The sequence below is a fragment of the Bubalus kerabau genome, chromosome 20 (assembly GCF_029407905.1).
Source record: "Bubalus kerabau isolate K-KA32 ecotype Philippines breed swamp buffalo chromosome 20, PCC_UOA_SB_1v2, whole genome shotgun sequence".
NCBI lineage: Eukaryota > Metazoa > Chordata > Mammalia > Artiodactyla > Bovidae > Bubalus > Bubalus kerabau.
Window position 1 is genome coordinate 44,849,570 of NC_073643.1, and position 21,952 is coordinate 44,871,521.

Sequence of the window (21,952 nt, forward strand, 5' to 3'; positions counted from 1 at the left end):
TCAGCTTTGCCCTAAGAATGTCCATGCTGACAGAGAGAGGTGTCTGGTGCTTGGGAAGGCGACGGTCATGGTCAAGGCAGAGGGAGTAATGTGGGCTATAAAAGGCTGCAGATTCTTTCATCTTCCAGCTTTGTCAAGGGGAGATAAGCAGGCCCAACATACAGAACGCCCTTGGATGCGAGCCACAAGTCAGGCTCGTAAATTCCCCACCTCCTGCAGGCCTGCTTGAGAGAACTCTTGAAGAAAGAAGGGGTGTAGGGTGGGCCACCCTAAATTCCTTGCACATGAGCTGATCCCCTGTGGGCTCAGGGGCCCAGACAAAAGCCTTATCACAAAGCAGAAAGGATCTCTTTGTCTAGAAGGATTCCTCCCACCGTGTGTTTGGGCAGCACCCTGAGGACAAAGCCGAGGGAAAAAATGGGACTCAGCCTTGCCTTGAGCGATGTGACATTTTCACTCCTTCTCGGAGTTATGATTTGCTATTGTGAGGAGCAGAAAAAAATTAGCCAAACAAGCTGTGTTTCTGGGAGAGTTTTCATTAGTTGAAATTAGTTGATTACAAAGCCCCATCTTCCCACGAGTTAATGGAGACTTGGAGAGAGTCCATCCTTTTGCTCAAGCACCAAAGCCAAAGAGCACTTGAATTAACAATCTTGCCCATTTTCAAATACAAACTTGTGGGGTTGACGAGGATTAAGCACCCATTTCACCATTAATTTTTACTCTGCTAATTTCTAAGGCTGTGCAGTTTTCAAGGAAAATTAAATCCCTGTGTGCCCAACTCATTTTACACCACTCATCAAAATGTGGCTTTCAAGGCCCCTTTGAAGTCTTAAGACCAGACATGTGGACAAGGGCCCATGTTGATAAAAGGCTTCTTCCCTGGTTGCATCGCTTCCCTGAGTCGCAGAGAGAAACTGGTTGAGGAACAGGAGGGGGTCTGGGCATGGAGGGGACGAGCCTGTTCTGAGCTGGGGGTCTCTGCATGGCAGCTGGAAGCTGCTGTGCGCCTAAGTTCCACGGGTCACCAGAGAGCGATGGTCCAGCCAGCTCTGGGAAGGAAAGGGGCAGAGTCAACCAGTGAAAGTCAGAAAGGGCCTGGCACCCGGTAAAGGGTGGTAAAGGGTAAGGTTTCAAAGGGTCAGGTTTCAAAGTTTTCAAGGTGTTTGTACAAACAACAGCTGGTTCCCATAGCAGCAAGTCCAGGTGCAGATAACAACTGCCCTGTGGTACTAGCCACTGACCTGTTGAGAAATGCACAGGTTTCATCCTGAGATGTCCTTCATGTTATTGGCTGGGGGAACGCCAGGAGCAGCACCTCTGTACTAACAAGCAGCCTGTGGAGGAGGCCCATTACCTCTGGCAGGGTTTGATCACAGACAGCAGTGGCCAAGACTCTCACAGCTCCCAGAGGGCTCACAGCACACTCTGAGAGGTGAAGCAGCTTCCCCAAGCCACACTGCCAGTGAGTGGCAGAGCCAGGACATAATCCTTAGGTTACTTGATGCTAAAGTCCAGATGTTAATTTACCAATGCTGCCTCCCCAGAAACCAGCCACGCTTCAACAGGGTGGGATCCTGGTCTCCTCTTTGGGCAAACGCAGCCTACCGTGGCCTCTCCAGATGCACTGGAGACAGCCTGCATTCCGCAAAGCCCATGGACGTCCTGGAGTCCAGGAACAGACGTTCACAGCACAGGCCCACAGACAAGGCTGCTCTATCCAGAACGACGGGCAGAAAGACCCTCCATCCCTCCAGTCCTCCTCCCACCTCTCAGAGGTACACAATGCATCACCGTCCTGATCACCAGCTGGGCATTGGGAAGAAACACACCAAAAGAAGCCTTTCTCTCCACCCCTCACCCCCAGTGCAGGGCTGGGGGTTCAGAATGGACTCCTGTCATCATGGCACCTGCTGGTGCCCAGGGGGAGAGAGAGGGATCCTGGGTTCCTGCTGTGTGTCTGCTCCCACAGCAGGATAAGCAGGGAAGTAGAGCTCCTACTCTGGGGACAAAAGGCAGGGGCCAGAATCCGCCCCCCGTGAGCCCCAAGACTGCAAACATGTTACCGCAGCGCCTGAGTTAGCATCTTCACCATGAAATCATATCACAGCACTGCTGCGGCACAGGAGGCGGGGCAAAGAGTCGCAAGCACACGGCAAGGAGAAGCTTCCCGAGCAGCAAGGAGCAGCAGAGCGAGGGAAGACTCACCACTACCTCCAAACCCTGCTGTCCCAAGGACTGACAGGTGACGCCACTTCTTGCCGGAATACATTCCCTCCAGCGGGGGTTTCACAGCTCATCAGGAAAAAGGCTTTCTCTCTCTCTCATAAAACCACAGCCTTCCCCTCAGTGGGTTTCGTATCTGGGACTCTTAACCAGGGCAAACGGCAGCAAACTTCCCCAGGAGGCTGTGTTGGTGCCAGGGCACCTCACCCTGATAAACTACCCCCCGGGGCCTGCGGAGAAATAGAACATCCCCCAGCGAAAAGAGACGAAGTTCCCTGTCGAGACAAGTGGCTTAATCTGCATCCTTTCGGCCAGGGTTTGGGAGGGTGGGTCAGAGCCTCAAACCACTTAGGGAAGGACAGCATCCAAGAACACCCGGGGAGCTTACGGAGCAAACGTATTTAATAAGTTATAAGATACAATTTACAGTCGGCATTTGGTTCCAGTTTCACTTCCACGTCCCAGTTCATGAGGCCTGTGGTCCTTCCACATCAGGCTTCGGGCAGTTCCAGTTTCTAACAGGTAGGCTTTGCCAACACGCACCCCAGCTGCTGCACCTCGGGGAGGGTCACCCACCGCGCCCCATGCCGCCCATGAATGCAGTCGAGGTGACAGCAGCCACCCCAGGAGGGCTCGGCAGCCAGTCTGAAAGGACCACCTGCTCAGACCACACCGCACATCTGGGCCCTGCAGTCAGCCAGCAACCCCCCAACACTTTCATTTTTATTCCAAAGCAGGTGTGCAAGAAGGCACGTAAAATGCCTTATACCCCATTTTCGGAATTTTGCAGCTGCCCCTGGCTTTCCAAACAGCCTCGGGTGGCATGTCCTTGGGGCCGAATATGTTTTCCTTGTTTCTGCGAATGGTGAAGGACCACCAGTGAGCTGTGGTCCTTCCCTCCCGTCATTCCTTGACTTTCAGGCCAAAGGTCGGCAGGGGTTTCCCTTCTATAATTATTTTCCAGAAAAAGGCCACGCTGGGGCCGACTGGGAGTGGGTGTGGAGCGTTTTGTGGCGCAGGAGGCCTGCACTAACCCTCAGACCCGTACGCGGTCTCTCTGGACGTGCTGGAAACTCAACAGACAGACCGACGGCTGGAGCATGGGCTAAGAACAGGGACTCGTGTTGGTTTAAAAAAGGTGGGGGGCGGGGAATCTTTGGCAAGTGGGGGACTGCTCACCACTCAGACCCGGTGACTGAAAAGGACTTTGAAAACAAAAGCAAAGACCTGGCTGTCAAGATGGTCACACACAATGACCCTGCAGGGAAGCAAGCAGCAGGATGAGGGCAGAGGCACCAGGAGGCCATTTCGGCCAGTCTGTCACCTTGGACTCTGCCCTTGGGGCGGCGGGGGGCGGTAGTAGTGTTAAAACAAAGGTGTCCACCTAGTACCCCTTTCTCACATGATACGGTCATCTTCTCTAAATGATAGCATAGACTAGGTCTCCTCTTTTTCCCTGCCCCTCCTCTCAGCCTTGTTTTGTAAACTAGCTAATTTCATTTCTTAAAAATACGAGCCTGGTCTGTTCCAGTTCTGTCTGGAGGGGGTGATCTGTGCCACAAGAGGTCTGATTAGCCAGGCCTATTGCATTAATTTTCACTTCTTTACTCCCCAACATGTCCCTAAAGAGTCAAGTTTAGGACTTCTTTCTGTACTAAAAGGGAAAAAAAAAAAGAGGCAATGTTTTGAGGATGGGGTTTTCAGACCCACAAATAGGCCGGAGGACTTTGTATAAAACAAGTTAACAGACAAGCAACAGAAGCAGCCGCCAGCACGGCTCCCGGGACCCGACGAGAAGTGTTTTAAGGCACGGTGACGTGGAACGGACTGCCGGGGATGTGCTCCTCTCCCCACTTCACGGCCAGGACGTAATCCCCCCGCTCCTTGACGACGTAGGTCACGTTGTACTGCTGGTTGCCCACGTGCTTCATGGAGACTTCTTCGCAGGGGGTGGTGGGCCCGTGGACCCCGATCAGCAGCATGTTGGAACCTGGGGGTGGGGGTGAGGGGCAGAGGAAGGTGGTGACGTCACGAGGATGCACCCAAGAAGGCAGAGGAAGAGGAGGGGAGGTGGGAGCCAAAGCAAAGCTAGCGGTTACTGCCTACACTTCTTGGATGATGCTTGGGACCAGCGAGAGGCAGGAGAGCAGAGCACTCATACAAGTTCAAATCCCTGCCCTGCTGCTTCCTAGGTGGGTGACCTTGGACATGGAACCTCACCTCTCTCTGCCTTAGCTCCCCCAACTGTAAACAGAGGGTGAAAGTGTTTTTTAAAAAAAGAGACCTCCTGGGCTACTGGTGAGGTTTAGAGGAATTGTTATATGTGAAGCCCTTAGCACATAGTAAAACGGCTATGTAAGTGCTGGCTACTCTAATCTCATTTATTCTCTTGAGAACCTTTAGGAATATTATTATTCCCATTTTAGAGAAGAGTAAACTGACTTTCAGAAAGACATTTAGTAACTTTCCCAAGGGCACATGGCTAATAAGCACTGGGAAGGAAAGGAGGGAGGGAGAGAGAAATAAGTAAGTGGTGGAGCCAGGTTTCCAGCCAGATGTGCCAGGTGCCAGGACCCAGGCAACTAAATCACATTGACACCCAAATAAATACCCAAGTTCAGACTGCAGTTAAAGCAGCTAGTGGCAGAGAAGAGGCCAGGTTACTGATTCAGTGTAATGGGGATAATGAAACCTCTTCTATGTACCTTGAGGTCATTTGAAAAACATCAAGTGGCAAATCATTTAAAAATACTCAGCGCAGAATAAGATGATGAGCATGTGACACGGAAGGTGTCCCCCCACAGCCTCCCTTCCCCGGGCAGGGCCAGGGTGCCTACCGGCTTTGCTGCAGTCTACCAGGAAGGAGCTCTTCTGGCCCAGGAAGGCCTTCGAGAGCCCTGCGCCCTTGGAGGTCACCTTGCTGGCGTCCGAGGATGCTTTGGGGATGGCGCTGTAGCAAGTCTCCGTTGAGGACCTGGTCACTGACTCCACCAGGATGGAGGAGGTCTCGTTGGCCGAGCCGGGGCTGACCAGACGCTGGCCTGGGAACCAGGAGGGAGCAAATGGGTGTGACTGGTCAGACAAGGCAAGTGCCCCGAGCAGAAATCCCAGGAGAGCCCCAACTCCCCAACACTGGGATCCAAAAGCCACCACACCTCTCCCACACCCCCCAACACCTGGGTCTAAATGCCACAGCTTACCCATCTCAACCTGCCCACTGTCTTCTATGGAGTCCTAGGGTCCTGCCCTACAAAACTTAAGATCTGGCTTTCTGGGAATATTAGGAAGTCTGGCCTTGGTTGACCTGATGGAAATCCTTGATCTGGAAATCCCTCCCATATAACCACATGCCATCCTATGGAATGGACATCTTCCATTTATATAAAATATTTCTAAGCTGTGTAGAAGTATGGGAGAACACTGACAAAATATCAAAAATGAGTCCCTCTACATATTAGAAAGTGATTCTTTTCTCTGAATTTTTTTTTGGGGGGTGCAATGCCCCAGAGCATGTGGAATCTTATAGTTCCCCGACTAGAGAGTGAGCCCAAGCTCCCCTGCAGTGGGAGTATGGAGTCTTAAACACTTGACTGTCAGGGAATTCCCTAACATTTTAAGTTAATTTATTTTTAATGTAATTGTCTGCTATGAACCTATACTGCTTACATGACAGTGAACCAAGCAGAAAGAGACACGATGATGGAATTCACCACAATATTTATGGTGGTTACTTTGGGTGGTGGGCTGTGAGGTGGTTTTTACTGTTTGGTACCTTTTTCAGTGTTCTGAAGAAGGCATGTTTTTATAAATTTATTAAAAAAAAAATAAAACTTTTGATTCTTTTAAAAGTGAAGGTTAGAAATGAGGGGATTTTTCAGGCCCTGATCGAAACAAATACATACGATTTCAAATATGTAAGCGCTCCTCCTTTTCTGTTAGAGACCTAACATGCTTTCTCAACTTCTATAGCCCTGCTCTGCCTCCTTATTCTGCAGGTTTTGAACATGCTCTCCCTGCTGACATGTCCTATTACTTCTTTACTCCAAGATTCAAGGCAGATTCAACGTATCTAAAATCGTCCAGTTTCTACCAGTGGTTAGCTCTGCCGATACTGTAACAAGACCACCTCCCCTGCTAACAAGGGGAAGATTAACTTCAAAGTCATTTGGTCATTACCTGTCACCTTGGCCTTGAACGGGCTGCCCACGATGTGGTTGGGCCCACCATATTTGACGCCAATCAGGTAGTTTCCAGGAGCCATGGGGGTGTACATGACCTTGTACCCTTCGGGGGTTTCCTGGCAATCCATTTTAACCTTGGATGGCCCTTCGATGGTGACGGATAATGTCCCTGGCCCTGCTCGGGTGGTATTGATGAAAAATTCTGACTGGATACCTGGGAGAAAGGAAGCAGGAATAAAGATCACATGAACAGTTGGAGGGATTGGTGGTCGGGGGGCGGGGTGGGGGGGGGTGTCTGGGGAGTGTGCTGGGGGCCCTGAAGCAGCGGTGGGGCACACAGAGGTCCCACCTGTACAGGGAACCCACCTGTACTAGCTCTGAGTTCCTGGCACAGAGAACTTCAGGTCCTGGGGAATGGTGACCCCTTCCAAGGTCCAGGCAGAAGTGTGGCTGACCTTCTGCCAGCAAGCACCCACCCCCGTTCTCCTCCGGGCACGAGCCGTGGCCGAGGGCAAGAAGCCCAAGTCACCATTGTGTTCCCGAAGTGCTGCTTCAGCCCCCGGAGGCCAGCTCTGCCTCCAGGGGTGGGGCAAGCGTGGGTCCCTCTGACCTTTTCTTTCTCCTCTGGGTAGACTTGGAGAAGCCCAGGCCACCCAGAGCTGCCTCCTTCCTCCTCAGGCTCCTCGCCCCAGACACCATCCTGTAGAGGGCCAGCCGTCTTTCTGGGATCTGCCAGCCCCCGCACTGTGCCCTGCACACCAGCAACAAGACGGCGACGAGACAGCAGCTCTGCTAATTACCACTCACACCTCTCTGACTCTTGATCCTGTGCCCAGCGCTCTACATACCCAGTGATTCCTCTTTAGCAAACAACACTGAGGCTCAGGGAAGTTCAACCACATGCCAGTCGGAGCTACAGGAGAAGTGGCAGAGCTGGTATCGGAACATGTGTGTGTGTGGCTCCAGAGCCCCCGCCTATCTGCTGGCTGGCTCGGAAGCCCTAACCCAGCTCCAGGACATTCTATTTCCTACCTACCTGGTATACAAGGGCCCCCTGCACAGACATCCTGCCTTGTGATAGAAGGAAAGCTGGGCCAAGAGAGAGTGCCAGCCAACGATCACAGTGGCATTCCTGCCTGAGCCCAAGGCCCTGCAAAAGCTCCCAGCCCCCAACCCCCTTTCCAGTTCCAGGCAGGAAGAGGTAGGGCCCAGACACCCGCTGCAGCGCCCTCTATGGGGCACCCTCGGCATAGCATTCCCGTGCAGGGCTGTGCTCTTCCCAGAGCCCTGGACCCCGCCCCAGCTGGGAACTATTTTGGTTTAATTATAGCTTGGAGGCCAGAGAAAGAATTATTGTTCTGGTTATCAATAAAACAAAGGAACTGCTATCACACAACCCCAAACACAACCCAGCTGTTTCTGGAAGCTCCTGAGGCTCCTGTCCCAGCAACACCCCCCCCCCGCCCCCCCAGCATCCTGTTCCCCCCAAATTTCTCAAATGTGCCGTTCAGAAGCCCTCACGACAGCTGCTGCTGAAGCAAGGCCTTGCAGGTAAAGGGAGGAGGCTGTGCATACAAGGGACAGGATTTCCAGGAAGTAGCTGCAAGTGACAATAAGGGGAAAAAAAGGTACTTTTAAAGTGAAGATGAAAAGACCTGGCCTTGCTCTTGCTCCATCCCTGAGAAGCATCAGTTCATCATGACTGTGAGGGCCCAGAAAGGAAGACCAGGTGCAAAAAGAGAAATAAGGAATTACAGGACAAGAGCAACCTATCAGGTGGGGTTCCTTACTAGTCCCGTTTTACTAGGATGAAAGTGGAGGCTCAGAGAGGTCAAAACACTCATCCCAAGTCACACAGCTGGGGACTGACTGAACTGGGATTTAAACAGAAGGTCTAACCCAGAGTTAGTGCACTCACCCAAGAGAGGATAGGAGAAAAAAATCCACACACAGGAGTTCCCTCTCACCACTGCCTCCAGCTAGAACCAGGACCCAGGACATCTGTGGGCATGGCCCTGTTACGCGTTATTTTTCTAGTGTAATATTTGCTTTTTCTGTTTGTTTTATGAAGTCCAAAATTACTGCTGCTCTTTTTAATTAATTAATTTTTTGGCTGCACTGGATCTTCGTTGCTGCTCTCAGGCTTTCTCTAGTGTCCCCCCGCATTGCCATGTGTGTACAGATGAGTCCCTGTGAGCGTGATGGAGCCCTACTACATCCTGAAGGTGGGTGAAGGGTGCTGGGCCAAGGTTGTGCTCATACACCTTGTGCAGAGTGGGGTTCCGGGAACATTTCATCAAGAAAATGGCTCTTCCAAGCAGAGAAGCCTGGAACTCCCTGGTGTAATTGCTGGCCTTCTCAGCCCCTCTGCAGCGAAGAGTCCCACCCCAAATTCTCCACATTCCCGTGCTTCAAAACCTGCAGAATGGACCATTCAAAGCTCGAGCCAAGAGATTCAGCAAACCCACCCATAAAAACACAGGGAAGCCCGCTCTGTGCCGAGGGTCAGGATGCGGGCCCTCTGGCAGTCGTACACAGACACCTTTTCATTCCACACACACTGCAGCTGTGTAAGCTGGGGATGGAGATTTGGGAAAAGGCCTGGGAGCAGGAGGGCTAGAAAAACAAGACGCCTTCCCCTTGACAAGAGCAATATTTACACAGGGCTTGAAACAGACGCGCTCTGTACCTCCTGCTCCCGGCTGGGAGTCTCCCTGGAAGACCAGCTCCCTCCCTCAGCAGCATCCAGTGCCTGCAAAGCACAGTCTGAAACCCGAGCTCCTGAGAAGGCCTGTGTGCCAACAGCCTAGAGGAAGCACCACAGGCCCCAGCACCGCAGGTGTGATCCACCAGGGGATGAGGTGGCTGCTGGCGACGCAGGAGACCGCAGTGGCCATGGTGGGGCCTGGCCTGAGGCCTGCTGGGGCTCCAAGTGCCAGGAGGACCCCGCCTGGGCTTCAAGGGTTGATGGTGCATCAGGGGCCAAATGCCTGCACTGCTGCTGCCTGGGGACCTTTCAAAGCAGCTGGGAAAACAGGGGTCCTGGTGTAGGACACCCCACAAAGCGGGCCAGGGGTGTAGCTGCTGCCTCGGGGCGAGTCAGCCACTTAGGAAAGCAGCAGAACTAAGCGGGTAAGGGAACAGGCCTCGAGGCTGTGAACCCAGACCGATTTCAGCTCTGCCCCTCCAAGCTAAGTAGTGTTGGTGAGCAGCCCAACCTTTCTAAGCCCCACGTTGTTCATCTGTAAAGCGGACATGTCCCAGGCCAGAGCAGTCCTGTGCCTCTTACAAAGGGCAAGCTGCTGGCCCAGAGCTCGGTGTGGAGCCAGACTAGATGGGCCTGGGGAGATAGGGAGTCCTCACACAGACCCCATGGGAAGTACTGCTGAGGCCACTGTTTTGGCCCAGAGTCTCAGTGTGGCTAGCCAGCTGGTCAGTCACTCCTGCACCTGGGCAGGTCCCTCGGGCCCTTAGGATGCTTGTTCCTCGGGGCTGGTTGCCAGGCAACCACAGCTGCTCATCCCCTCGCCCATGGGCGAGAGGGGTCTGCTCTGTCTCACTCACCCAACTGGGGAACACTAAGAGCAGAATGTGCACACCCAAGGGACTCAAGAAACTGGGCTGCCTTCCTAAGAGAGCCCAAAGTAACAACCAGATGCCAGCTGTGCCCCAGTGGATCCACGCCTGCAGAGAAACCCACCCTGGCACCTTGCCTGATAGTGACGCACTGGACATGGCCGACGCCCACCTCTGTGTTCACAGCACGGACACTAACTGCAGCCACCACGAGGTGGGCAGATCTGTAGGTCTTGACACAGAAAGTTCCTTAGGATGTCAGGTGACAACAGCAAGTTGAACTACAACACAAACAGCACTAAGACCATAGCTATTTCATAAAAGCAAAACTCCATGTCTGCTTCTTTAATGAACCGACTAGCCAAGCAACCAAGTGATCAAGACTGAAGACCAACAGAGAGACAATCTGAAGGTCCTCCCTTGATGTGTGAGCCTTCCTTCCTCCTGGACCCAGAGGGAGGGAGGGGCGAGAAGCACGATGGAACTTTACCTATTTCCTCCCTGCCCATATTTTTTACAAGCTAACGTGCCCTATTTGTGTCAAGGGTTAAAGATGAATTTGACTCTTTGGGGATTTTCCCCTCCTCTGTTAGGATCAGAATAAGAAGGAACCTGGCTGAGACAAGTCTTACTGCGGATCTGATATGTTTCTAGGAGCCCAGGGAGCTGGCAGGTAGGGGACCTCTCCCAAGGCCTGTTACATGCATCACAAACTCTGCGGATCCTCAAAACGAGAGATGCTGTGTTGAATTGCCTATCAGTGTCCTGATCCTAAAAGGACCTGGCAAAGGAAGACAGCTGACTGCAGTTTCCCTGGGGAGGGCAGTCAGCTGGCTTCCCAGGGCTTGCAAAGCTCCATCTGCTCTTCCCTGGGGCCAGCTCATTGCACACGAGAGGTAGAGGCAGCATGTTACCTGTGGAGCCCCCCTCGAGCCCTGCGCCGTAGGCCGACACCAGGGCGGGGTTCCCTGCTTGTCCAGGCTCCCCGACGCGCACTTTGAAGGGACTTCCAACCACGTGGCTCCCGTTGAACTTGACGTCAATCGTGTGGATACCATTCTCATGGGGGATGAAGCGAACAGCATACTTATCTGGGAGAATGAGCAAAGGCACAGGGTAAAACGGGGCCTGTGAACACAACCCTGATGGGTGGGGACAAGGGACAGGAGGCCAACCTGAGGGGCCCACCTGAGGTTACTAATGAGACCATGGTTCTACCACAAGCCTGGTGCCCAGTGTTGGTGATCTAAACCAAATAGGCCTCTTTGCATGTCCCTAGGCTGCCCTGCAGGAAATGCATCCAGGTCCCGAATGCAGTGCTTAATCCCCTGTGGCCTCAGCCTCAGAGGGATGCTTCTTTTACGGAAAGCTCACTTTTGGCAAAGTTTCTCCGCTTGGCCACTTGTAGGGGGGAAAAATGGTTTCATTGGACATTAATGCTTCTTAAGTAAGCTCCAAGCTAGCAGCTGCCCCACAAGGCAACAGCCAGATTTCTCACTCTGCGTTTGGGTCACAGCCTGTGGCAAGAGGATCTGTTAGCTGAAATGGGCTCCTAGAATATCCTCCCATCACGCACCCCTCGACAGCCTCCTTCTTTCCTGAAGGGCTCTCAGCTGGGAGGCAGAGTCTGTTCTCCTCCAGTCGGTCTCTTGGCCGCTCCCTGGCTCCTCGTATCCTCCACCCGCTTTAGAACTTCTGTTGCTCAAAGTTCCACCCAAACCCTCTTCTAGTCTCTTCTAGACTCTCCCCACATGGAACTGTCACCCATATATCCTTCAGCACTGCACCATCCCCGACCAGGGAACCACTCCTCCTCTCAGAAAGCCAATGTGTTTCAAGGGAAATTGATCCCACCCCCAGGGATGGTCCTTGACTGGGTCGAGCTAATGAGGAAGAGTGAGGGGAGAAATCCCTTTTCCCCCAAGCCTAAGTCAATTAGCACATAGCGTTTAGCCACAGGAAGTGACCCAGGAAGGAGCATGTGTGTTCAGTGAGATAAGAAGGGAGGTTTGCTGAAGACTTCTGCAAAAGGAGCGTCTTCTGAGAAAGAATCTTGAGGAGAGGATGTTTCCCTTGATTAGCGTTGTGTGCCGCTGCAGCTATCTTGCCACCAAGAGGAAGGCTGTTGCAAAATGAGGCCCACAGATCAGAAGAAAGAGCAGAGATGTTTGGGGCCATGGAGAAAGTAGCTCAATGGCTGAATTAAATTGTCACTGAAACCCATCTTAGATCCTGAACAGATCCCTTTAATGTGTGTAATGGACCCCCTTTATTATATGAGTTGGTTTGAGATGGGTGTTCTGTAATTTATCAAGAGCTGACTCAGGAAAAGATCCTGATGCTGGGAAAGACTGAGGGCAAGAGAAGGGGATGACAGAGGATGAGATGGTTGGATGGCATCACCAACTCAACGGACATGGATTTGGATGAGATGGTTGGATGGCATCGCCAACTCAATGGACATGGGTTTGGGTGAACTCCAGGAGTTGGCGATGGACAGGGAGGCCTGGCGTGCTGCGGTTCACGGGGTCGCAAGGAGTCGGACACGGCTGAGCGACTGAACTGAACTGAAACTCTGTAATAAGGCATCGACCAACCTTAGTCCACCCACAGCCACTGTCCTGAGTTTTCCTAACTGCATCATCGTCTTTCTAGCCTATCGCCAAGCTACATGTAACCTTCCTGAATTCACTTTCATTCCTTATGGCCAACTGCACTCTGGCCTCAAGTCCTTCCTCTGCATTTCTAACACTGCTGATTAATGCTAGTTTCTCACATGGACCACTCTGGGAGCATCAGCTCATGACCATGTCTTTCAGATGAACCAAAGCACTCTTTCTAATCTGGTCTAATCTGGTTATCTAATGCTAACCCAGGTTTCAAGTGTCTACCCTCACTGTGCACAGAGCAGGGCACACAGCAAACACCCAGCAAGGGCAGTGGTCGCAGGGCCTGTCCTCACGCATCAGGGCCCACACTTAATGTTACCTCCTCTGAGAAGTCCTCCTGACCACGTCAAGGCAGAAACCCTTTTCCTCTCCTGCTCTGATCATCTTTACCATTAGATTCTCAAATCTCCTGTGCTGTTGGTGATCAGCAGGGATCCTCATCAGGGCACTGCATTTTTCTGGCTCACTCTCTCTAGGTCCTCCCTAGAGTCTGTGCTCCTCCCTGAGGAGCAGGAGTCATGTCTTCCTCAGTCTTACCTTCCTGTCAACTCTTGACACTTCATATATGCTCACTGCAAAATGGTCTTGTTAAAGCTGATTGACATCACACAATTCCATACACCAACCAAGGTGGCGAGCAAGAAAATCCCATGCTAAGTTCTATTGAAGACCCAGATTATCTCTCTCTTTTTTTTCTTTTGGCAGCAAAGCTTGCAGGGTTATAGTTCCCCAACCAAGGATTGAACCCAGGCCCTCAGCAGTGAGAGTGCAGAGCCCTAACCCCTAGACCACCAGGGAATACTGCAGATTATCGTTTACATCAATCAACCTTCCCTTCAGAGTAAACTGAGGTCAAAGTGTACTTTATTCATTTCATAAGGTCAACAGTAAAGATCTGTGATATTTACTTAAAAGATGAGAACATCACAATGAATGTCATGTGAAAGAATTTGAAAAACAACCGAAAATAAAGACATATTTGTTTAAAAAAAAAAAAAAATAGAAGGGGTGTTATATCTCAAAGCCTGTCCCTAGCAAATGTTTATACCTCATTTGTAAACAGCGTCTGGCAATAGCAAAGGGAATCCAAAGGCCCCGGAGAGGCCGATGACTCCTCTGTTGGGGCAGTCACTTGCAGAAGCATTCCTGGGTGGGGGCGCTGGCGCTTACCTGGCTCCAGCTCAGACACGTGGCATTCCTCCACGGCTCCAGAGGGGCTGTGCACCTTTGCATCGATCTTGCCTTTTGCCCCGTTCAACCTTATAGCAAAGGAGGCTGGCTGATTAACTTTTAATCCCGATTCCTAGAAGTCAACACATGAGACTTGTTACAGCCCTTGGCGTTCTTGCTCAGCAGCACACACCACGCCAACCCAGGATTCCTGGGGGGACAGTTCTCATGCAAATAGGCCTGGAACATGTTTTATTATATAATATCTGGCAACAAAAGAGCAGGTGAGTAATTCCACATTTCCAGCATTAAATATAAGAAAGCAGAGATAAACATCTGCACAGTCTTCTTGACTCAGACATGGTTCCTGGGTTTGGAGACTCGAGACATCCTGGTCAACAGGATTACAGTTTCAGCATCCCAAACAAACCTGTACAGGCCAGAAAACCTAGGATCTTCCAGATCCACCCCCAGCAACCACCAAAAACAAAGAAAGAACAAAAAAACCCTTCCATTCTCCACCCCAGTTTTAGAAGTAACGTAGCAGCTGATAAAACCATGCAGTCACTAACATGAACAAAGTTTTTTTTTTTAATCTCATGGGTGGAGATGAAGAGAACTTTTAATAAATCTGTAAAGGGCTACTTATGATTTTTCTTTCAAGCAGTACTGCCCCGTGGTTAAAAATCAGCAGGACCTGGGGTTGCTGCCATTTCCTAGGTATGTAACTACTACTGAACCTCTCTGAGCCATAGTTTCTTCATCTGTAAAAATGGGCATGATAACTAAAATCTACCTCAGAGAGCTGGTGCAAGGATTAAACGAAGTTGTGCATTCAAGGCACTCAGCACAGGACCTGGCCCATACATCGAATAGTTTTAAAACAGAAATGTCATCTTCTCCTTATATATTAACACACATTTAGAAGTTTTCAGTGTCCCCCCCCATATGGGAGAAGTATAGCTTCTGCTCTTTACTGGATGAGTTTCACTCTCCATGGTTTCTCCTGGAAATTGTATCCTCTGCTGGGAAAAAGGGATTAGAAGTTCAGATGCTTGAGGTATTTCAAGATTGGCCAGTCCTGAAGAGCAAAATTTTACAAGGCAACAGTTTTGATGTAAACTTGGTCGGACGGCTACTCAGATGATAACTCTCAAGCAGCACGGCTCATACTCAACGTGCCACCGAGGCACCTGAGGGTCTTGTGAAAATGCAGATTCTGATTCAGTAGGTTGGGGCCAGAGCCTGGGATTCCAGGTTTCTAGTAAGTCCCCATGCGATGCTGAGGCTGCTGGTCCAAGGATTACACCTTGGCAAGGTGTTGAAGCAGTGCCTTCTAGTTTAGTAGTCACTACTCACATGTGGTTTTATATATATATATAAACTGAAATATATATATAAATAAATATATATATAAACTGAAATCAATTCAACTGTAAAATTAAGTCCCTCAGTTACACTAGCCACATTTCAAGTGCCCAAGAGTTGCTAGTGGCTCATGGCTGCCCCTGGAGATATGGGACATTCCCGCTGTTGCAGAACATTCTACTAGACCGAGCCGCCCTAGAGTTACAGAAAAGGGAGGAACGAACCCAAAATTACAGAGTCTTTGATCACCAGACCACCCCCATCCAACCGCCTCCCCTACAGAATGCCAGCCGACTCCAATTTTCTAAAAAGTCTCAAACGCGAGACAAAAACAAGCCTGTCTTTCCTAACCAGCCCCAGATGTTGCCATGTAGCCTGCGAGTAAACCTCCAGAAAATACTTTACATATCCCTTGGCATCAAGTAACAAGGGGAGAACAGGGGACCAAGCTGACACACAAGTCCCTCCTGTTGTTGCAGCGGGTTACAAAAGCTTAATGGACACACCAGCCTGCTGCACACTTATTTCAGTATTTCACGACCAAGCTGTCATAAGAGGACTCGACAGAAGTCTCTTGGAGGTGACTACGCCACATCAGCTCCTTTTGGATGGAACCATTTACGTTACCTGAATCCGCTTGCCACTAAATCCTCAAGAGGGAGATAAACACCTCGGAAGATCCAAAAGAAATCTTCGAGATGCATGAAGGCAGCTCTGAGCCCCTCAACAAATGCTGGGTTTATCTCCCTCCGTAGGTTTTAGTTAAGTTGGCCACAGAAGCGACTTCTGTTAAGAAGCCTTTAAATGAAACACAAGAAAAACATCTGCACTGCCATGACCAGTCAGCACCCTTGGTACTCGCCAGAGGCTGCTTCAATCTGCAGATTGTGACTCTGGCTGGGGTTCTGTTTGGGTTCCCTAATGTTTGGGACAGCTAGCAGTACCAGTTCCCCTTCAGGAAGAGTCAGACTCTCAAATATTTTAAACCAAGTGCATGGACCCAGGTCCAAAGATACCAATCATCAGTCTGAGATACAAGGATGAGTTTTCATCCATCCATTATTTTCAAGACCCAGGGGCCACTGATGGTTCTAGAGAAATCCCTTTAACCAGAAATCATCTTTTGGGATTCTGGTGTTATTTCACAGCCAAATTGCTACAGCTGACTCAGACAGCTAGTTATCTTCAGTGTCCTAAGACCCAAAGGGATCCCCAATGTTCTTAGTTTGCTGAAGACTCTAATGCAACCTTGAATGGCGTGCCCTCTTTAAGCCAGGGTGAGCAACTGCACTTCCTGCCATTCTAATAGGTTGGGCTATGTAACCACCTGCCACAATGCCAGGACTGGCATTAAGGTGGTGGCTATTAAGAGCAAGGTCTGGAGTCTCACTCTAGCTGGCTCCTAGGAGCTATATATTCTCTGCACCTCAGGTTTTCTATCTTTAAAAGGAGGGTCAAGAAAAACCTATTCACCAGGCTGTTGCAAGGACTGGGAAGTAACGCCAATACAATTCTTAACATAGTGGCTTGCACACACTTATTATAAATAAATCAGCCTCGTAAAAGAAATCACAATTGACTTTCTCGAGGAAAAGGAAGCCAATAATAGCAAGCTGAACATCACAGAACTGTTAGTTTTGCGTTTGTTTTAAAAGCCCTCCTTATCCCTTAACCAATAATTAACAGGCCTTCTTTGTTTCTCTTAGATAAATATTTAGAAAACAAACTCATTCCCAAATGCTAAGGAGTTTTGTTGACCATGGCTGCTTTCTGCTTGCCCCAACAGTCTCCTGTCCTAAATGTGACTCTGCCCCGGGAAAGCTCCCCTACGACTGGCGGCATCTGTGGTCAGAATGCGCCAGGGCCCTTGGCACAGAGTCTGAGATTGAAGGGGCCGTGGGAGTCCAGGGCCTCACTGGTCAGGCTGTGGCCAAGGAGATGGATGTTTCCTTGCGTCTCACCTGAAGGCTCAGAACAGTGAGGCGGCGGGCATCATCCGAGGGCGCGATCACCGGCACCACGTAGGGACTTTCGGGAATGTGCTCGTCATTGAACTTGATGGAGACCTCGTAGTTACCTGTGGGGAGGGGAGAGGAGAGTCCCACCATGTCAGAGATTCCAGGAGGGCAGTCCCAGAGCAGCTGCCTGGTTCTGGGAGAAGAGAGACCCCCCGCCACTGCCCACAGCACCCCCTGCCCATGGTTGTAAAACTGGCTGGTTCAGAGAGGGTCACCCGGCTCACACCAGGCCAACGTGATTTTCGTAGTTGAATGAGGGCACGTATTCTTTTTTTTTTTCCATCTTAGATATTGTGTTTAACAATTTCAAAGACTAAAGCACTGAAGTGTGTCTTTTGTGCTTTGCCTGCATATATGTGAGCCCATACACACATCAACATCTGGCGTGTATGCCCAATTTCTTTCCAAAGGAGAGGCTTATGACCAAGCATTGTATCAGAAGTTATATACTTAAGAATAAGAAGGGTTTCATGTAGCCAGGATCCATTAATGATCCTGAACGATGAAGAGTAGGACAGAAACTGTGACAACAGGGGTAGAAGCAGAGTGATGACTAAAGAAAGTTCAGCCAAAGAGGAAGGGCGGGGACCCTTAACCTGGGCCCAGCAGGGCTGCTGCACGAAGGTCTGTGCACAGGACTCAGGAGATCCAAACTTGGATGGGAGAAAACTGTATCTTTATTTCTACTAACCTCTAACTGTACTTCAGCATTGCCCTCCTCTAGAAATGCTGACAAGAAACCACAGTGCATTAAGAATTGTGATTTTTGTCACCAAAAAACAATCACTTTTCAGTTTTATATGTATCCTGACACAGCAGTTATACTCATTACCACTTAGAAACTACAGGAGTTAACAGACCATCACCGAGTCATATGATTTAATGTATTCATGAAAACCTGTATACGTTGCTAAGTTACTTATCTGTTCCTTTAAAAAGATTTTGAAAACAATACTTTAATTGATTTCTTTTATGATCCAAAGTAATTTATTTCATGTGTTTAAAGATATTCCTGAGATGGTCCCCAGGGCCCTCACCAGATGCCAAAGAATCCATGGCACAGGAAAGGTTGAAACCCCTGTTCAAGGGAGCTCAGAGGCTGAGGCCCCTCTTCCGGGGCAGACACACTGGCCACTGGTCGAGGGCGGGTCAAGAGAGGCTGCTCAGTGGGGACAATGAACCAGCTGAACAAGAGCACACAGAGTGAGGCCAAGAGAGAGGTCAAGAGACAGGGAGAACAAGAATTCCTGCCCCTGCAAGGCCTGGGGGATACACCACAACTGGATTTCTAGGAAACATGCCCATGTGCCCATATAGAAAAACTCCTCTTCTACTGGTGCTAGCCTGACGAGCTTCTATTCCTTACAACCAACCATCCCCGAACAAGATTAATGTCCTCCATTGGCCCCTGAGTACCTACCAGGTTCCTGGGCAATATACGACACACCGCAAGATCCGTTTTTATGGTCATCGAATGTAATCTCGGCCTTACTGGGGCCCTCCACGGCAATGGAGAGGCCCCCGGCGCCTGCCTCCCGGGTCCAGATGCTGAACTCCGCTGAGACAGAGAAACATCTGGTCAGTGACTGAGCCCTGGTGCTGGGTTTCGTTTGTTCCCAGCGCTTTCCTCTTTCTCTAATCCCAAGCAGAGCCCAAGCAAGGGCACTGCAGATGTGTGCTAAGCACCATCCATGACTACACAAAGTTCATGGCATCAGAGCGTCTTTTGAATACACGCAAACCAAGCCAGAACAAGATGAGAGTGTGCAGACTGTACAGATTTTCCCACCCAGCAACCACTACTGCAAGGGACCACTGCCATCAGTTTTAAAGAATTCTAGCATGTTCCATACCTGCAAGATGCTCTGGAAACAGTTTTATGACCCTGATCCTCTCTGAGACACTCACAACCCTCACCCTTAAATTATAGGCTCCAAGAAGTCCCTCAGGGAGACACTTGTTTAGTTTTGGATTAGCAAGCAACCCCCAAATGTCTTTAGCCACGGAAGCCTTGTTTTAAAGAAAGCCCCTTCATACCACCAGTCAGAATCACACATACAAAGTCTTCCTTTCAGCACAGGGTGAAGGGTACAGGGTGCTCACGCCACCAGGCTGAGCTCAGTCTTCTCAAACAAAAAGAAAGCTGCCCAGAACACTCACCCGGAACTCCGGCTTCTCCTCGCTCCAGGCCAGGGCCGCCTGCCCGGACCTTGTGGGCACCCCCCTCGCCCAGCGGCCCCACAGTGAACTGGAAGGGGCTGCCAGTGACGTGCTGGCCACGGTACTTGACGCTGACGGTGTGAACGCCCATCTCCTGGGGCACGAACCGGACGCAGTGCGAGTTCTTCCCCACCGGCACAATCTCCGCCTCGGTCACGCGGCCAGAGGGGCTGGTGACGTGGGCCGACATGTCACTGCTGTCAATTTCTGAAAGGGGGCAGGGAGAAACAGAAGGGTCAGGGCGAGGGCCTGAGGTGGAACAGGACATGCAGGGCAAGCAGAAGAAGGCAAAGTGAGTGCAGCCCAGGGGTGTGGGGTGCTCAGGCTTCCTCTCATCCCAGCTGGATGCTTGCCCTCCTGTCTCCCTCAAACCCCTGGGTGCTTGTGGTCAGCATGGAGAGAGCAGGGCCCCTCCGGCCACCCAGTGCAGAGAACGTTCTGGGGGCACTGACAAGTGCCCTGGGTGCACTGTACAGCCCTCCTGGTTCAGAGTTAATTCCATACAGAGATTTCAAACCAGAGCCTGAGCTGATAGTCACAGCGTGTAAATAACGATGATGGCTCAGATGTTTCTAAGCCAATGTGACATGGGGCTATCGGCATGCTTACAGGGGCTCTTTTTCATAGGTAACAACACAAAAAGCACTGTCAAGAAGCATTGGCATTTCTTCTAGGTAACAAGTCTAAATGCATTTAGAGGAGAAAGTGAACTTGGGTCGGTCCCAGTGGCAAAGGGAAAACCACGCGTGAGCAAAGCTTTGAGCAAACTGAAGACCAGAGGCCGCGCTTCCAGAAACACAGCGCCTTGGGTCCCCAGCACTAGGAAGCAGACCGTGTCTGTTCCACACGACGTGCTCGGCCATGCCAGCGACTTGTGCTTGCATGACATGGTGGAGTCAGGCGTGCCGCAAGCAAGGTGACCAAGTAATGCCACCATCGAGGGCAGCACGAAACTGCATCCTGCAGCCCTACGGGTTCCGGGTAGTAACTCATGACTCTGAGCCCTGAGGATGCAGGAAGGAGGTTGAGGGGAGGTCTCCCCACACGGCCTGGGTCTGCAGGGCCTCTGCTCCCTTCTAGTTGGCGAGAGGGGATGCTTTAGGTAAGGAGGGGGAAAGTGAGTCTCCACCAGAGTCATCAGGGAACACTGAAAAGAGGAAGGAGTCAAGAGTCAGATGAGACTTGAGAGAAAGGGTAACTGTCCTCATCACACAAAGAGAAGACACAGACAGATAAAGGGAACAGGAAACATAATTCCCCAAAAAAGGAAAGTGAAGAAATGAAAACACAGTTCATCTGCCCAGTGACTGGAGAAATGGAGCTGCAAACTTTCTTTCCATCAGACTGATCAGTGTGAGAATGTGCTACTCAGTACCGGTGGGGAAAGGGAGAAACACCAATATGTTTTCTGGAGGACTGGCTGCTGAGGCATAGTGGCATCTGAAATGTGTGGGCCTAGCAATCACATTCCTGGGCATCAGTCCACCGTGATGAGAGATGTCACAGGGCACTGATTAAAGAGGTCAAGGGATGGAGATGAGAGTACCTGAAATGAGATGTATGTACCTAGAGGTGAAATGGACTCTTACGCAGCCAATCAAAGATGATGGGGAAGTGTATTTTAGTGTGGAAAGATGCATAAAATATAGTGAGCAAGAACTGCATCAGTGGGACCAGAGATGGAGCCTGTCTGTCTAGGAGGCTGGAGCCACCCAAGGTCCAGCTCTGGACCTCAAACATGAACCACAGTCTCCATGGACGGTGGGATACCAGGTGACACTTACTTCCCCCGGTTTTGAACACATAAACTTTCTTTCTTTTTTTTGACCACATGGTAAGGCATGCAGTATCTTCGTTCCCCAACCAGGGGTTGAACCAGCGCACACTCCCTGCAGTGGAAGTTTAGAGTCTTAACCAGCAGACTACCAGGGAAGTCTGGCACATGAATTTTTATGATCATAATCCATGCATCTCTCTTTAAGGTCTCTTAGTCTGGACACTCCAGTAGTGAGGTTTTTACCGACATCCAGAAAGGAAGAAACCATCAAGTATTGCTGCGAAGGCAGAGCAAATGGACATGGGACAAGTTAGGAAAGACGCGAGACACCGTGGAGTTTTATCTAGAAGCCAGAAGTTCATCACAACGTGAGCTTCATCTGAAGACTGTTTAGATTTTCTGTCCTCATAAAATCTACAACTCTACACACTGCATGCCAGAGGAGCCTCAAGTGACTTACACAGTCACTGCTTAATAGAAAGAAACTGGGCCACATTTCAGACAGACTAAGGCTGCTGACTGGCTAATTTGGGCAAAGGGCTAGCTGTGGCCCAGCCCCCCACCCAGCCTCGCATCCCAGCCCTCATTCCAATTTTAGGAATGAAAGGGACAAATGGGAATCAGAAAGATATCACTGGGCTGACACCTCTTTGCAAATATGAATATCAGTAGGGTCACTTCTCTCACTGTTAGTCCAGCTAACAGTAAATTCTCAAAGCTTATCTATTTTTCTCCCATGGGATGTGA

At 50.5% G+C, this 21,952-nt stretch overlaps 1 protein-coding gene across 6 annotated transcripts in view; it reads right to left on the reverse strand.

Moving 5' to 3' along the window:
• Positions 1–2,610: 2,610 nt before the first annotated feature.
• FLNB (filamin B) overlaps positions 2,611–21,952 on the reverse strand; it is a 139,365-nt gene continuing 120,023 nt past the window's right edge. For 5 of the 6 annotated variants that reach the window (XM_055557711.1, XM_055557710.1, XM_055557709.1 and 2 more), the window contains 8 exons: positions 19,369–19,635; positions 18,629–18,766; positions 17,152–17,267; positions 13,823–13,955; positions 10,898–11,074; positions 6,403–6,621; positions 5,064–5,267; positions 2,611–4,216 (listed from right to left, as the gene is read on the reverse strand). In XM_055557711.1, the coding sequence (XP_055413686.1) occupies positions 4,029–4,216; positions 5,064–5,267; positions 6,403–6,621; positions 10,898–11,074; positions 13,823–13,955; positions 17,152–17,267; positions 18,629–18,766; positions 19,369–19,635 (1,442 nt within the window). In that variant the 3' untranslated portion in view covers positions 2,611–4,028. Of the gene's footprint in view, positions 4,217–5,063; positions 5,268–6,402; positions 6,622–10,897; positions 11,075–13,822; positions 13,956–17,151; positions 17,268–18,628; positions 18,767–19,368; positions 19,636–19,656; positions 20,576–21,952 lie in introns of those variants that run through there. The other variant, XM_055557712.1, reaches the window with a different exon arrangement.